The 17268-nt window shown below is 40.2% G+C and overlaps 1 protein-coding gene across 2 annotated transcripts in view; it reads left to right on the top strand.

Moving 5' to 3' along the window:
* Stxbp4 (syntaxin binding protein 4) overlaps positions 1–17268 on the top strand; it is a 152970-nt gene that overhangs the window by 80969 nt on the left and 54733 nt on the right. For both annotated transcript variants that reach the window (XM_021177757.2, XM_029483796.1), the window contains exons 13-15: positions 4955–5131; positions 13635–13751; positions 15268–15317. In XM_021177757.2, coding sequence (XP_021033416.1) covers positions 4955–5131; positions 13635–13751; positions 15268–15317 — 344 coding nt within the window. The remainder of the gene's footprint in view (positions 1–4954; positions 5132–13634; positions 13752–15267; positions 15318–17268) is intronic.

The raw sequence follows: 17268 nt of genomic DNA, 5'->3' as shown, positions 1-17268 counted from the left end.
ACCTAGAGAGAGGATAGTTTCATGTAATTTTTTTCTATTGTTAAAAAAGACATGTGTAAATTACATTTCCAAACAGCCGATATTACCAGATGAGTACCTCAAGAAAGCCCTTAATACATTATCTAGTCAGGCTGTGTAATGGCATAAATGATATGTATATATTTTTTTCAAAATAGCAACAAAAAAAAACAAAAGAATGATAGTCAGAATATTAATAGTTTCTTTAACCTTCTTGTGAGAGTTATTTTGGTCTTATAATTATTAGAGCCCACTATACAGATGAACACACTGAGTCTTAGAGAATTCATTAGCTGAAAATGGGGAGGGGGAATGAGTATCTAAGATAATGGCCTAGCTAGGACCCATCCACAGCCTTTTCTTTTGTACTGTGTTTTCGTTTGGTTTGTTCTGGATCGTGTTACTTTGTGGATATAAATGCTGCATGTATGAAAGAGTTCAGTGGCCTTTATCTGACCTACAGCACTGTCTTAGTACAGTGTGACTCAGCCCAAGGAGGTATCTGCAGCTACAGAGATTTTCATCAGTTCGAATTGTTTCCAAAGAACTTGGCCTTATCTTTCCTAAAAATTCATTCCAAAACTCTCGGGAGGGAAACCTTTTTTTTTTTCCCAAAGAGGCGCAGTGGACCCGAGGTCTTTTGTCACTGTTGCCTCTGGAAAAATTCTGATTGAACTGCATATTTCAGATTCCCTTCTAACCGAGTTTGCCTATACTATGCAATATTTAAAAGCATGTTTCGGCCGCTTTCCCTAATATGCTATTATGTCTTCATTTTTGCCTTTAAAAATCTACCTTTGTCATCTGAATGAACGTCCTCCTCATACAAAGTGCCTGCGCAAATGTGGGCCGTGCTTGTCGTGATTGGGATTTCAGGTTCAGTGCGGCACTGAGAGAGTTCTGGCTAAAATGTGCCTGACACGTGAGGCTTTGCGGTTCTTTATTAGAAGACAGCCTGGGAGGCAAAGGGAAAATGAATTGCTGTGATCCTCTCTGGCTAAACCCTGCCCACTGCTGTTATCTTTTCTTTACTGCTTCCTCAGAAAGGCATCCTTGCGATGCACTAATCTTTTAAGCAGCCATTCAGGGGGAATTGGGCTAGAACTCTGCCACGGGGTCACATTCACCAGCCTGACAGTTATGCATTTACAAAAGGAACGGTATGAATTTATTCAGCATCAAACCCTCTGCATCTCTTACCACCCAGACGCATTTCACACTGTATTACCATCACTGCACTAGGACAGCGGCATAAAGCCCATCCGGACTCTTCATTTAATTAGCCAGCGTTCTTTGAACAAAAATAAAAGTGCTGTTTTTATAGAAGAATAAAAGCTGCACAAAGTGAGTGTGAAGAGGACAAATCATCAAATTAGTGATTCTCACTGCAGCTGCACTGATTTCTGCCCTCCCTCTCCTCTCACTCAGAGGGTTTTTGTTGTTGTTGTTGTTGTTGTTGTTGTTGATTGAATGGAAAATGGGGAGCAGGCTGGCCTCAAATGTGCTGGAGAGTCTGTCGATATCACCACATCCTAAGCTAGCTCGGCTGATGCTGGTACCTAAAAAAGCTATTTTATAACATTTTCTGTAGTTGACCAAATAGGATGGGCTGGTAGTGAAAAACATTAACTGAGGTCCAGAACTCATCTGAACTACCCAAGTTCAAATCCCAGCCCTGCCACCTACATATGGTTTAGTTTCTTAAGCTTCCTGATCTTTGCTTCCCTGTCTTTGAAAGGAGGATCGCTAGAGACTTACCTCATCCTGCAGTGTGCAGTTAGCTCACTCGACAGCCTTAGAGCAAGGCTGGTATTGTTACTCCCAATGATGAGAGAAGAAAGACCACCACCCCCAATCATCATGGCCAAGTTAACTAAAGCAAGCCTTTTTATTCGAGTACACAAACTGCTCCCCCTAGGGTGAGGTGTGAGAGGTACACATTGGATATAAGGAAAACAAGGAATGTGAAGCTCAAGGACTGGGGGTCTCCAAGTGGGGAACTCGGCAGAAAAGTGGGTGAGGTTATGTATCATATTCCAGATCAAAAGCCTAACAAGTTAGGGCTAAGGACCTGAAACAAAGGTGCATCATGGGCACAACAACAGTTAGACCTAACTAGGCAGCACTAACAACCTGTCTGAAACAAAGGTACCCTTGCAAGATGCTTAGCAACATTTTGAAAGACATGATTGCAGTTCCTGGAACAGATAGTACGGAACCGTATTTAGTGGAGGTTACAGGTGGGGCATATCCTAATCCTTGACAAAGATTTAATCATAGCCAGCAATGAACCTAGGAGGTCTTTTACTCTAAGATGGCTTTTAAGCCTAAAATGGAGGTAGGCTGGTTCCTCGGTAGGTTAGCTGTTACCTATTGTGTGCTGAGCAGCAATCTGGTGTGAAGTTGACCCAGGTGTGTCATTGGTCACTTTCCTGGTCACCTGGGCTGGACTGACAGGTACTGGACATTAGGTAGATCCTCCTTTGGCTCCCATATTTTTGTTTCTGAAGTCACCCTTACAGGATAAGACAAGTGTTTTCAAACAGATGGGATAAAATTCTTTGAGCGACAGGTATAGAAGGCAGCTGGCTTCTCATACCACTCCATTTTGTACCCAGCTGCCAGATTACCTTTTTTAATTAGTCCGATTTAGTCATTGTTCATATTTTTCACTACTCTGGGTATCTAGTCGAGGGCTTTCTGCACACCGACCTCAGCCCTCGGGCTTCCCTTTCTAAAGCACTCTCGCAGAAGTCTTCCAGTGTTCTGAATTCAGAGCCTTTCCCATGATTCCATTTCTTCCAGAACCTGGTCCTTTCTCTCCCCAGCCTCTTCTAAAAACAACCAACCAACCAACCAAAAAACTGTTCCCCAATAAGATCTCTCTACTCTAGTCAAAACCCACCTGGCATCCTATCTCCTAGGCCAAGTTCCTTCTAGCTTATTTGTTCGTTGTTGTTGCTGCTGTTGTTTTGTTTTCTGGGTTTTTTGTTTGCTTTGTTTTGTTTTTATTTTAGTTAACTCCTTCCACTGTTTAGCTACATCACACCTATGCTCTAAATTGAGACAGAATAGATGAAATACTAGTTACCCACTTGATTTACACTTACATCATATTCTATGGTTGTCTGTATAAAGTAGATGCTGACTTCATGTTGTTGGTGAGCTAGCCTGTTGCTCTACTCACAAGTTATGCTGGAACTCTAACTGCTTCATCTACCGTCTCTTCTACAACCACCCTGGCCAACCACAGTTCGCTTTCCCAATTCTCTTCCTCCTCTTTCTGCTCCCACCTGTGTCTTTCCTCATAGTCTGTTCTTAACTGGGTAGTGAAATGCACCCTCTTTAAACTTAAGTGAGTTCACATCACTTCTCTGCTCAAAGCCCACCAATCACTCTGAGGGAAACCAAGCTCCCTCTGATGGCCTGGGACTGCTTGTAAGATCTGCCTTCCAAACCACCCTGTCTCCACCCTCATTCATGTTACCTCTGTGCCCAGGTATTCTATCTACTGCTACCCTGTCTTTCCCATACTACTCACTGTTTCTGCCTCACTGACTGCCTTGATGTTCTCAATCCAGGCCAAGGACCTTTGCACTTGTGCCTAGAAATCCTCTCTCCAGGAAATCATGACATGGTCTCTTCTATGGGTCCCTAGTACTTGTCTTCTCAATGAGGTCATAACTGCTAAGCCTAAACTACTCTCTGCCTCTCTAAACTAGAATGTAGATTTTGAACAGTGAGAGTTTTCTGTGTATACTGTTCATACATATTCCAGGAATTGACAGATAATAAAGTTACTGGCTGGGGGATGAAAGCAGACTCTTGAGAGTATGGCCACACCCTTACTTCTCTCAGTACGTCATGCTCCAACCAAAGCAAATGCTGCATAACAGCGTCAAGAACAGTAAAATAGCTGGAGTTCAATATTAGCCATGGCAATTGGAGCAGAAAGTTCCATTGCAGAGATCCTGCACCCTCTAAAGATGCTCCGTGCTGTAACAGCTGCCATGTTAAATTATACGGTGTCCCAAGAGACTGTGCCCCAGCACCAAGGCACATTTTGAGAAAGCAAATGGCTTTTGCCACCCTAACCTTACAAGGTGGAAGGTATAGCTAGTGTTTGGAACAATTTTTTTGTTTGGTTCTGTCATCCAAAGACAGTAAAGCAATGAAAGGAGATACTCAGTACAGGAGTCAAACAGACCTGGGACCAGATGTGGGCCACTACCTGCCCTTGGTCAGCTTGTCTATTCACTGGGTCTCTGATTGCTTATATAAAAATGTTTTTTAAATGACTTTCTCTGGATGTTATTCCGAACCTTAAATGAGCAAAGACAGATGAAGCATATAGTGTGTATTTAGTAATGGTCTCTTGAACATTGTATTCAACAGATAAACAATGATATATGATGCTACTACCAAAGCAGGAAGCCACAGTCTGATATCTAGGAGGAAAGCTTTGCCTCTGGCCTTGGTCCACCAAGAAGCCCCGTAACAGCTCTCTGCAGCATCCAATGGCGTTACTTGGCCTTCTGAGACCATCAACCCCGCTACCTATGAGTTTTTTCTCCTATGAGTTTTTTAGCTCCTTTTTTCTTTAGAATCAGTTCCCATTTCTCTACTTTTGATTGTCAGTTTTCTTTAAACTCTCTTCATTTTTACAGAAATGACGCTAGCTGTGTAGCACTAAACACTTATACAGAATCTTTATACAGAAAAAAAAATCTCTGTGCAGAAAAAATTTTTTTCAGGAAACAAACAAAAGGGTTCCCATAATGAAATAACATGCTCATTCGTTTTTAGGTGGTTGGTAGGGGAAATAGACATGTTAAACATTGTAATCATAACTCCCAAAATGAGAAAACTGTTTCTGTCAACTGGAGAAGTCTGTTTTCATTTTTTTTTCACTTTGCATTAACTTTCAACTCCTTAGGAAGCCAAAGCTGTAGCTGAGGAAACCCGAGCTCTGCGAAGCCGGATTCATCTTGCCGAAGCTGCACAGCGGCAGGCACACGGGATGGAAATGGATTATGAAGAGGTGATCCATCTGCTCGAGGCTGAGGTCTCAGAGCTAAAGGCTCAGCTCGCTGATTATTCTGACCAAAATAAAGTAAGCAAACAGCCCTCTCTGGTTACCATGGTTTCCTAGCCTCTGCCGTGTATCCTGTTTTCATTCTCTTTTCATCTGCGCGTCCTAACTAGGTCAGTGTTTGTCTTCTATTATTCAATGATAGGCTGTTGTGTTGTGAAGAGGGTGGCATGGAAGTCGTGAGCCTGCCTTTATCCAAAGAGCTCTGAGATGGAAAAGCACAGGCCCCGAATTAATTGGGTCGTTGATCAACATTGTTCCATTCAGCCATTCAGGCCTGGAACTATTTAACATTTAATTGATGGCACGGATTTTCTCTTTCTGGTTTTGAGCTTGCTAATTTGTTTTGTGGCGATGGAAGGAGGAGATTCGAGGGATGAGTTTTGCTCTTTGATTAGAGAACTTGAGGCAGTATACAAGTTAATGAATTTTTGCACAAGACCTATGATGATGACTAATGAGAAATCCAAGTTTGAATTTGTTATGTTTTATCTCTTTCAATGTAAGGAATACTAAACCAGGCTCCTCTAGAAGGCCTCTCAGTTGCAATACAAGATACTGAGAACCGTGGGGAAGCAAGCTGAGCATCTCTATGTGTCTATTGCCCACAGTGTACCTACCATCTTTAATCATGACTAGCCTTCAAAAACCATAGCAGGTGTGTGTGTGTGTGTGTGTGTGTGTGTGTATTGTGTATTATATCACTGAGGGTATAAACTAGAATAAATTGATAATTTATAGCTTTATAGAAATTCGTCAATTATAAATAATGGAGTTGGGGAGGAACTGAAGGAGCTGAAGGGGTTTTATCTGGCAGCAGTGGGAGGGGAGACCCTTGGTCCTATGAAGGCTTGATGCCCCAGTGTAGAGGAATGCTAGCTCCGTAAGGAGTAGGTAGGTGGGAACACCCTCACAGAAGCAGGGTAAGGGGGGATGGGATAGGGAGTTTGCAGAGGGGAAACTGGGAAAGGGGATAACATTTGAAATGTAAATAAATAAAATATCCAATTAAAATAAGTAAAGGGTATTTATGTCTCTAACCCATTCTGCCTTCAAGAGAACCCAAAACAGCCAGGCGGTGGTGGTGCATGCTTTTAATCCCAGCACTCAGGAGGCAGAGGCAGGAGGATTTCTGAGTTCAAGGTCAGCCTGGTCTACAAAGTGAGTTCCAGGACAGCCAGGGCTATACAGAGAAACCCTGTCTCGGAAAAAAAAACAAAAAAACAAAAAAAAAAGAAGAGAGAGAGAACACAAAACAAATTTGAGCTATGAATATTCCAGCATAGAAGGCTTATGCTCTTTAACATACCAAATGAAAATGGAGCTAGTCTTAAAACAGCACAGCAGAAAATATGAAAAAAAAAAATTTCCGCTTAGCTCTGAAGACTCCCCATCATTTCCTACCTAATCTGCTCATTTAAACCAGCTCTGCAGAAGGCCAGCACCTTACCCACCACTGATAAGAGCGTGCGAGCCTGCTGGGAGCACATGGCACTTGCGAAAGCAGCAGCACTTGGTTGGGAATGCTAGTTACAGACGCATGTTGAGCTGTATATATTGTAAAACAGGGGTGGTTATGCCATGCCACAATAACCTCATGAAAATGTTTCAGAAATTACCAAAATATTAAAAAAAAATTTTAATAAAATAATTAGTTACTTTTGGAGGAAAAGTTGCTAGTTTTTAATAGTTTAATTTGTTGGGTTTTTTATGGTATTAGGTGTTAAAGAAGGACCTTATTCATGTGAGGCTAGTACCGTTAGGCTGGCTCTACTGTTGAACTACTCCCTAATCCTGTACTTTTAAGTAATATACTTTGAAGATATTTGCACAGGATTGTCGAGTGGTTGGTCTTTTTAGTTTTTAAATATTTTAAAATGTCTCTGTGTGTGATGGGGTCTTTGGAGGTGGGAGGGCATGTAACCCACTGTGTATGTAGAGGTCAGAGGATAATGTTTCCTTGTTATTTCTCTTCACCAGCCTTTACAGGGGTTCCTGGGGACAAACTGAGATTCCCCAGGCTTCTGCAACAAGCACCCATACCCACTGAGCCATCTCTGCAGCTCCCACGTGGCCTCCTGTGTGTCAAGTTTAGGTTCTTGCATTCTTGCACTCTTCTCCAGTGAGACACATCTGGTCCTAGGTTGTCTGTTAATGTAATTTACTCAGATTCTCCCTCTTTGTAGCCTTATGAGGATCTCAGTCGGTCCTTTTAATAAGAACCCACACTACCTCTCTAAAATCATTCTTCTTCATTTTTTTGAAGGAAGATATATTAAACATAAGCATTTCAATGTCCAAAATTTTCCAATTTTAATACCAGTAGAAAAGAAGTAACTTTTTAAATGGTGTGTGAGATTGCTTAAGGATCTATTGACCTAGATACTACAAAACAAAGTTTCAAATATTTAACTGTATTTATTTAATGTGTGGAAGGTTTCATGTTGACTAGCATGTAAGTGTATGTGCACATGTGTGCGCTTTGCATGTGGAAGCCAGAAGTCAACCTCAGGTGTCATTCCTAGAGAGCTATCCATCTTCTGAGGATAAGATGATGGGAGTGTTTACAGGGACTCCCTGGGACCTGCAGCCACAGAGATCCTTCTCTCTTCACCTCCCCAGGAATTCTTTGCCAAAAGTGTGCACTCCAGCTGGCTTTTCACATGAGTGTTGGGATGGGGCGTAGGTCGGCAAGGTCACACCAAGCTCCTTACCAACTAACCTATCTCTTGAGCACCTAAATATTTATTGGTCAGACATAGATTCTTTCTGTAAGAATGCTTTTGTTTATCACTATAATTTTCCCTTAAATTATCAACATATTTTCCAATTTGCATTTTGGCTTTTGAGAAAAATGCATCTGAAACACAAGAAATACCACATTAGTGGGGCTGGAGAGAGAACTCAGTAGTTAGGAAGGCTTGTTGCTCTTGCAGAGGACCCAAGCTCTGCCTTCCACCCAGATGAAGTAATTCACATCCTCTAACTCCAGCAGAGGGCTTTTTCTGACCTCCATGGACAACCACACCCACATATACACCACACAAAGGCATGCTTACATACACATAAATAAAAAGGTTTTCAAAAGAATAATAAAGCATTGCTAAGGCCTGTGAAGAGCCCAGTGTCCATCCCCACAATGCAGCCACGGCCTTCCCCCCAAAGATTACTACTTTGTTGGAGTTAGTGTTTCCCATTTTCTTGATAGTTTTACTATTTATCTATCTACTCCCTGTCCGTTTGGTTTTGCCTGCTTACTGGGTTAATGTGTAGCTAGCTGATCTTTTCTGTCTTTATTCTTCATTGCGTGAGTTAACACCACGCCATTATCCATTTTGTATTTGATGGGCAGTCTCGTTATTTCTGCATTATTCTACTGTGAATCATGCTCTGAAAACATCCCCATACATATAACTTTCTCCACATGTGTAACTGCTACCTCCGAGAAGTAGTATTGCCAGGTTGAATGATAATTGTATGTTCAACTTTATAAGTAAATGCCAAATTATGACTGAATGTATTTTTAACTAATTTGTACTCCTGTGAAGAATGGATGAGAATTGCCATTTACCGCTTGCTGATCCTTGGCTTTCTTTTACTTTGAGTTTTTATCCTTCTTGTTGCTATAATAATTGCTAAGCCAGTATAGTTTAATTTGTATTTCCCTAGTTACCAATGACTGACATAGTTTTGCGCTGGCTCATGAGAACTTGTCTCTTCTCAATGCTGTGTTCACTGATGGATGGTGGAAGTTTGAAATCAACCATGCTGGGGTCATTCATATCCCCAAATGCTGTAAACCTGCAATTTGCCCTTCCCTATCTGTGATAACCAGTTGAGCATACATTTATGCATTCAGTTATCATTTATTTTTCTCAGTAAAATGTGCTCTTTTCTCTTTAGTTATTTTCCCATTTGGTTATTTGTCTTTTGCTTAGAGACTTGAAGTGATTCTCCTGGCTGCTAACCCTTTATTAACTTATATATTATAAAACTACTCTCTCAAAACTGGGGCCTACCTACCTCATCTGCTCTAGAATGAAATGAGTTCTTTTTTTTTTCTTTCTTTTTTTTCCTGGTCTTATTGTCTTAGTTACTTTTTTTTTAATTAGATATTTTCTTCATTACATTTCAAATGCTATCCCAAAAGCCCCCTCTAGCCACCCCCCCACCCTACTCCCCAGACCACCCACTCCAGCTTCCTGGCCCTGGCATTCCCCTGTACTGGGGCATATGATCTTCACAATACCAAGGGCCTCTCCTCCCATTGATGGCTGACTAGGCCATCCTCTGCTACATATGCAGCTTAGTTGCTTTCTTACCACTGTGATATATATGACACAGTGGTCAAGGGAACTTATAGAGGAAAGAGTTTATTTACCTCACAGTTTCCGAGTTTTGGAGTCCATGTCCATTATAGCAGGGAACATGGCAGCAGGCAGGAGGAATGGCAGTGGAGCAGCAGCTGAAAGCTTACATGTTGATCAACAAGCATCAGACAGCAAGAAAGCTAGCTGGGAATGCCTCAGTGCCTGCCCCCAGTGACACACCTGCCAGCAAAGTCTCCTAATCCTTCCCAAACAGTTCACCAACTGGGGATTAACCATTCAAATATCTGAGGCTGTGGGAGCCATTCTCATTCAGAACACCACATTTATCAGTTCCCCTATGTCTTTTCAGAAATCCTTCAGTCTCCAAAGACATAAAGGTGTTTCTTTATGTTTGCTTCTAGAAATCCTAAAGTTTTGGTACTTCTGCAGTTGGTTTTATAGCACTATATGAGATAAAGAACCAACTCATTCATCCATCCTTCCAAATGGCCGTGACCCTTCACTTAAAACTCCGTGCTAGCTCACCTACAGGTCATCTCTGCCATAATTCAAGGTTCCATGTGGATGGGGCTCTTTGTTCTCTTTCATTGGCTTACAGTTCAAAAGACCACAGGGACACAGTTTGTTGCTTGCCGTCTTTTATGATAGACTGATCATTCTGTCTACTTATTTTTCTCCAAAAGTATGTAGGCTACATGGCCCTCTTATTTCATACTCTGCATAGGGCTCATCAATACCACCAAAACTTGGGAAGAACTTTTGGCTCTTCTGAATAGCACGGAGGCACAGAAAGGTTTTTGTCGGTGCTTAAAGAATCTAGTTTCTCGATCACAGCCCTACAGAATTTGCTCATGTTTGTTTCACGGGTCAGTGTGCACTTGGTCCTTAACAAATGACCAGAGAGAGCTTGATGAGCCGTCTCCCATGTGAGGTGCCGTTCCATGCAGTTAACAAGGTCAAGGCCATCAGCTTCAGTTCCTTTCTGTTGATAGTAATGTCTTTGTGCTCCTAAACCATCAGTTTGTCAGAGAAATATACTACCTCCCTTGTGATTTCCTTTCCTTAATGTTATTTGTATATTTTGAAACAGTGCCTTCAGATACATTAAAGCTTAGAATTATACATCCATCTTTTATGAAAATATTAGGATTCTTCCATCTGTAAATCTTTCCATTATGACTATTTTTGTTGATGCTACAATAATTCATACTGTTTTTTAATAGTTACCTATGTATTTTTAAATATTCATTTACTTTCGACTTTCAGTTACGTCTCTGGCCTGAGTGAAGCTGGAGCTTTTCCCACCCCCATTTATTGGTTGCTGAGCTGGAATTTAACTTTCCATTTATGTCCTTCCCCTTACGAAAGCACCTGGCTCTTCTATATCCTCTTTCTGTTTAACTGTGGCTAGTCATATATTCAAGTTATTTCATTGGAGGTTTGTATTAATCCATATTTCTTCTGTGTCCTGCCCAATTATATATACTTCCCTTTGCTGGTTTCAAATGTATATAGTCTCCAATATTTTTATGGTGGCAAATGTGTCATTAGAATTACCCTCTGGACTCAGATTAGATGATCCCAGTTTTGTTTGCAACATCCAGAGCATTGTAACCAGGAGCTCCTTCTTCTCTGCATCAGATTTGATCAGAGTTGGTTGCAGCCTGTCTGATCTGATGCCTTTTGGCCGTTACATTCACGATGAACACACGTGTTGTCTTCTGTCTTCATGGCTGGCTCAACACTCAAGGTAACTTGATGCCGGCATAGTGGTCAAGCCCATTCCTCCTGGAGGTTTCTTGTCAGGGTATCTGGGCCTCCACAGCTGCAGCTTTGGCAGGAGCTTCCTTCATTCTGGGCACTATTTCGGCAAAAATCCTGTTCACAAAGCACCATGTGGGTGCTGGGAATCAGAGCTGAGCAAACGCAGCTGGTGCTGTTCACTGCTAAGCCCCCTGTAGAGCCCCTGTGCCTTTAATTTTTAATGATCATGCCATCATGTTTGACATTCTGTATTAGTTCGTTATGAAATTAATGACTTCCCCCATCTACATAGTAAAAGCACTTTTTAACATAACCTAGTCCTCTTTCCACCCTAATCTCTGTTGCTGGTAGCATCTTAGTTCTGTCCTGATGTGGCCACTTTTGTAGGTTGTTTAGTGTGCTCCAGATTGGTCTGGACCGGTCCTATGTTTATTCCCTTTGTTCCTAATCCCAGACAACCTTGCTTTCTGAAACAGTTACATCTCAGACTTTCTTGTTCCTTGAAACATTTGCTTCAAATTCATTTGGTGAAGATCTATTGATAATAAGCTCCCCATTTTGCTCCTGTAAAAACCATTCTGATCCAAGTTTTAAAATACATTTAGATGCATGTAGAGAATTGCTACTGTGTAACTTTGTCACAGTTTTTATTTCCTGCTTTCATGTCAGCTATTAGTCATGTGTGATGTCTTTTCTTCTCTATGACTTCAAGATCTCTTTGGCTCTGATAGTGTTTTAACCCCCATGAGTCATTTGTTGATCTGATCTATTATAATTTATGCTGTTTGAGAGTCATAGAACTTCCTAGTCTGGGGATCATTGTCCAGCCATGTCTGGAAAGCCCTAAACTGTCATCCTCCGATTGTCATATCTGTCAATCTCTAACCCTCTCCCCTCTTCCCCCTCTCTCCATTTCCCACTCCATCCACACACACACCCGAGTCTCACTATGTACACCAGCCAAGGCTTGAACTCACACAGATCCCCCCTTGCTCTGCCTCTCGAGTGTGGGATTAAAGTTGCATAGAATGCTCACCTTTTTTTTAAAAAACATTACTTATTTATTTTAAGTGCATGAGCATTTTGCCTGCATAAATGTGTACCACGTATGGTGTCTGCTGTGACTGCTAAGGACAGAAGAGGGAGTCGAATCCCCTAGACCTGGAGGAACAGCCAGTTGTGAGCTGTCTTGACTATTCTGAGTCCTGGCCTCAGGCCTCTCTCCAGCCCCGTTGCTGCTTCACCTGTGCTCTCACTTCTCCTTCATTTCTACTCCACATTGTGCCTTTCTCCTCCGTTCTCAGACCCTTTATTACTCCTGTGTTCCAGTGTCTCCATTTTCTTTTTAGGTCTATGAAATGGGGTATTATGTGTTATATTCTAAATAATGACTAGATTATTAAAATTTGACGTTTTATATCATTGAATCTGTTTTGAGTTTCAATTCTTTTTTAAAACATAGTTACTTTATGTTTATGTACATGATTAATGTATACACTCTGTTAGATTCGGTTATTAATTATCTGATTGTCAATCCACAAAACATACTTTGTGTTTAGTGATTTATTTTTATTGTAAGCTTGTGTTCTTTTTGCACACAACTATGAACATTCTGTGAAATCTCAATTTAGAAAATAGTTTCCAGAGCAGTTTTATTTCTGCTTCTCCTAACCTAGGACCAATTTAAGTAATATTTTCAGGTTATGAATATTCATGTCATCTAAATAATATAAACTCAGCCCTCAAGTCTCCCCCTCTTTCTCTAGTAGTTACTGTTTAAGCATTACTGGGTAGGGGCTTATAGCTAGCAGTTATTCAGGACAGACTTTTTACTCACCAGAGCCCAAATCAGAGTGCCTAGTCTATGAAAGCTGTTTCACGCATTTCCCCCATCACAATTCTACATGCCATGTGCGTCTGATGAAACCCACAGTGTGGACCTCCAGGACCAGGATGTACCTCAGGGCAAACAGTCTTTCAGCATTCCCTTATCACCCTGCCTGGCTGGGCACTGCTGCTGCTCTTCATAGAAGCAACTTTAGAGTCTATTATCTATGTATGTGTATATATGTGTATATATAGTCACCACTTATAGCTAAGCTACTCACGAAAGGCTTTCTATTAGCCTGTGTTGAAATAAGTTTTTTTTAAAAAAGAAAAAGAAAAACACTAAGCTCAATGTAAGTCACTGTAAAAATCCATAAAAATCATATACAGAGCATGTCATAGATTAAAGTATCTGTGTAAATTAACTTTTAAATTTAACTAGTTATATTGTATATCTCCTCAAAATCAGAACCCATTTGTAAAAAGAGAGATAGTAAATGAAATGGTCATGCCAGATATCAGTTTAAGAAAACTAAAAACAACAAGAAGGTTTTGAAAATTGGAGAAATGGGGTCAGTGGTGCCTTTGCTGTCTTGATCCAGGAAAGTGTCCAGGACTTGAGAAAAAGAGTCACCGTTCTTGACTGCCAACTGCGAAAATCAGAAATGGCTCGGAAAGCCTTCAAGGCGTCCACTGAGAGGCTCCTCGGTTTCATAGAGGTAAGTTTCCCCTTGCAGCTCACCTCTGTCTCCTAGGATTCCACAGCAGTGAGTTCAGCCAACCATGACTGAAAAGAACCAAACAAAACTGCAGGAAGTTCCACAAACCACACCAGGACAATGCTGAACCTGTGCAGATGAAGTGATGTGTCCTCATAGCCTGCTAGAGGCGACTCCATGCCCCCCAGTACTCTCCAGTATGGCGCTCGCCTCACTTCTCATTTGTATACTGTCTGCTCAGGCCCGAGGTGCTTGCTCGTGTACTAAACCAGTAAAGGGAAATCCTGTCCTTATTGTGAATACAATAGGCTATAAAAACTATCTACATAAACACTGTGTTGTATTATGTATAAGTCATCTAGAGATGATGACGTCTAAGCTGAAGAACTGGAGACAGTGCTGCTGTCGCTGTCTTCATCCAGGAAAGTGTTCAGCACTTGAGAGAGAGAGTCACTGCTCTTGACTGCCTATTAACTACCATTTCATTTATAATCTCTCTTTTTATAAATGGGTTCTGAATTCATGAATCCATAGTAGATAGATAGATAGATAGATATCATTTGAGTGTCTATGGATTTTAATAGATCCAGGGATCCTGAAACTAATCCTCCATACAAACAGGAATAACAGTATTAGATTATTTCTAAGAAATGTTGCCAGACCTAAAGGCACTGCTGGAAGAAAACAAATTCAAGGCTTCTTTGGACTGACAACTCAGTGAGTTCAAGGCTATCCTAAGCAGCTTAATGAGATCCTGTCTCAAAATAAAGACTCAAAAGGAGGGTTGGAAAGATACTTATATGATAGAATGCTGTCCTAGTATATATGAGATCCTAAGTACAATCCCTAGTACTAACAGAAGAAAAGAAGGGAAGAAGAGAGAAACGTCATAGTGTTTGGTGACATCAAAAATATCTCTTGCAGAACAGCAATTCTTACTTATAGTCAGATTTATATTTACTTTGGTAAGTGAAAAGAATGGCTAACATATATATATAGTATTTAATATACTTTATATATTATTTATTTATTATATAATAAAATATATTGTGTTTTAATGAATACTTTCCTAAAAGTCCTGATAGCATGTAAACATAATTTGGTAACTATTTACACTGTCATGAAGTCCTCAAGAGATGGCTTGCTTTGCCAGTTACAAGTGCTTGCTTCTCCTGTGAAACACCTGAATTCAGTTCCCAGCATCCATGTCAGGTGACTCCAAACACCTGAACTCCAGTTCTAAGAAACCCAACACCTTCTTCTAGCCTCTGCAGGCATCTGCACACACGCACAAATTAAATACAAATGTTCTAAAGAAATATCTTATAATTATTTCTAAGTATAATTACATGTCAATATAGTTGTCTCCCCCCACCATAACAGGAACATCTGCAGACATGATGAAGAAGAAAATTGCAAATATTAATTAATCAAGCTAAGTTTATTATTGTTTTGTTTTGTTTTGATTTAAGCTATCCAACTTACAAATTTCCTTCACCATCTTGTCTCTCACTAGGCTATTCAAGAAGTTCTTTTGGATAGTTCTGCTCCTTTATCAACTTTAAGGTAAGAATACTTTATTTGCTGCGGAGTATGGACACAGTAAGTTCTTCAGTAATAATTGCGGCTAAGATATTCTTATGGGTTTAGAATGCTACACGATTCCCATTGGCTGCTCTTTGAAAACAAAAAACAAAAACAAACAAACAACAAAAAAAAAAAAACCTTTAGAAGTAAGTGCAAGAGCATACTGCCTGTTTTGGGTTCTATCTCCCTAAGAAACTGTAGAAGCATTTAGACTGCCATTGTAGCTTTGTACTCTGAAGCTGAGGAGTCACACGTCCTGCCTGTGTGGATAAGCTGCTGGTAGCAGGTGCCCTGCTGAAGATCAGGCTCATCCCAGCAGATGCATTGCGTCAAAGAGAATTTTGCAAAACATAGTCACCCAATCAGCCAATCAGAACTAAATAAAGGAAGGCTGTATGTAGACTACACCTTGATTTGTTACCACTCACAGTATGCTGCTGGCTTCAGGATTCCTCCTTGGAGGAATTCGTACAGACATACAGATAAGGTTCATGCTTCTCTAGCCATGGCTTCCCGTTCATTTTTATGTATGGTGAAGGGCCTAATGGTCTATGGTAAAGTAATTATTTCCTTATAACCACCATAGTTCCTACTGAACCCAACTCTACCAGCACCAATTGCAGAGACAGAAACTATAGTGCTGTGGAAACAGCAGCTCAGTACAGGAAGTCAGCCGCACATAATGGCTTCTACCTGTAATCCCAGCACTTGGGAGGCTGAGACAGGAGAATCTCTGTTGAGTTCAAGGTCAACGGGGGTGTGTGTGTGTGTGTGTGTAGCGTGTGTTAAGGTGAGACCTTCTCTTACAACAACAAAAGTGTCAACATAGCTTTTTTTCTATTTTCAAATTTTGAGTAATATATCCAGTTGCTGACTTTTACATTCATTTTAATGCTTCATTTCTTATTATGAAAATATCTGGCATTTTTGTTGTTAACCATAGTACTTACAATTTATTTCTGTGGATTCTATGAATACTGTCTCAGTAAGGAGTTTAAAATGCTCAGTGGCCATATTTCCCTCTTATACGTTACGGGTACCCCAACAACTCACTTTCACTTTTACTAATTCAAAATTTTGGTATTAAGTATCAAGCTTAAAAATAATCAGTTAAAAGCCAATCTTTAAAACACTTTTTAAGGGGGAAAAGGCCACTTTAAGTAGCTACAGTGAGCAGCTTCTGTTGTGTCTTCCAAGTTAAGCACTGTTAAAGTCTGGCTCACTCTTCTCAGTGTACGTATCTTTATGGATATTGGCCTTGGCCGTTCAACACAGAGTAAAAGCTGTGTGCTTGAATTGGAGAATTCTTAAGTTGATCCTTGTGAGTTAATGCCATCGTGTTTAAGAAAATGATTGTAGATAATGATTTATTTTCAATAAAGTAATCTGTCTTTAAGTAAAAGCTTAAGTGTAAGTTTCTTAGGAAAATGTTGCATCTTAAATTATAGCATAATGCATTTATTTCAGATGGTAGTATAGATAAACTCTGGGACACAAAATGAAAAATAATACGAGAGAGAGAAAGAGAAATTTACAAGGAAAACGGAAAGATTTGCAGGAAAGCAAGAAGGCTGACAAGGGGGAGTATAACCAAAACACATTATCTACATGTGTGAAGTTATCAATGAATAAACTTTATTAATAAAAAGCAAAATAAAATATTATAGTAAGAAGATATGTATAAAGCCTTTTGGCTGTTTGTAGTTAGGAACGACAAATGTGAGAATTTAAAAGATAATTTCTTAAGTAAATATATGTGTACCATATTTATATTTAATATTACTGTAAGCAATAGAAAACATCTGCTTAATAAACTCACATTTATATGTTTGATTTGAAATTTTACAAAATGAAAGGAAAAGACCAGCAAACAATTTAGGACATAGGCTATCCTTCATTTACATCCTTTTACATATAAAGTCAAAATATT

This window comes from Mus caroli, chromosome 11, assembly GCF_900094665.2.
Source record: "Mus caroli chromosome 11, CAROLI_EIJ_v1.1, whole genome shotgun sequence".
Classification (NCBI taxonomy): domain Eukaryota; kingdom Metazoa; phylum Chordata; class Mammalia; order Rodentia; family Muridae; genus Mus; species Mus caroli.
The sequence above is the reverse complement of the archived record's forward strand: the minus strand, read 5'-3'. Positions and strand labels throughout refer to the sequence as shown.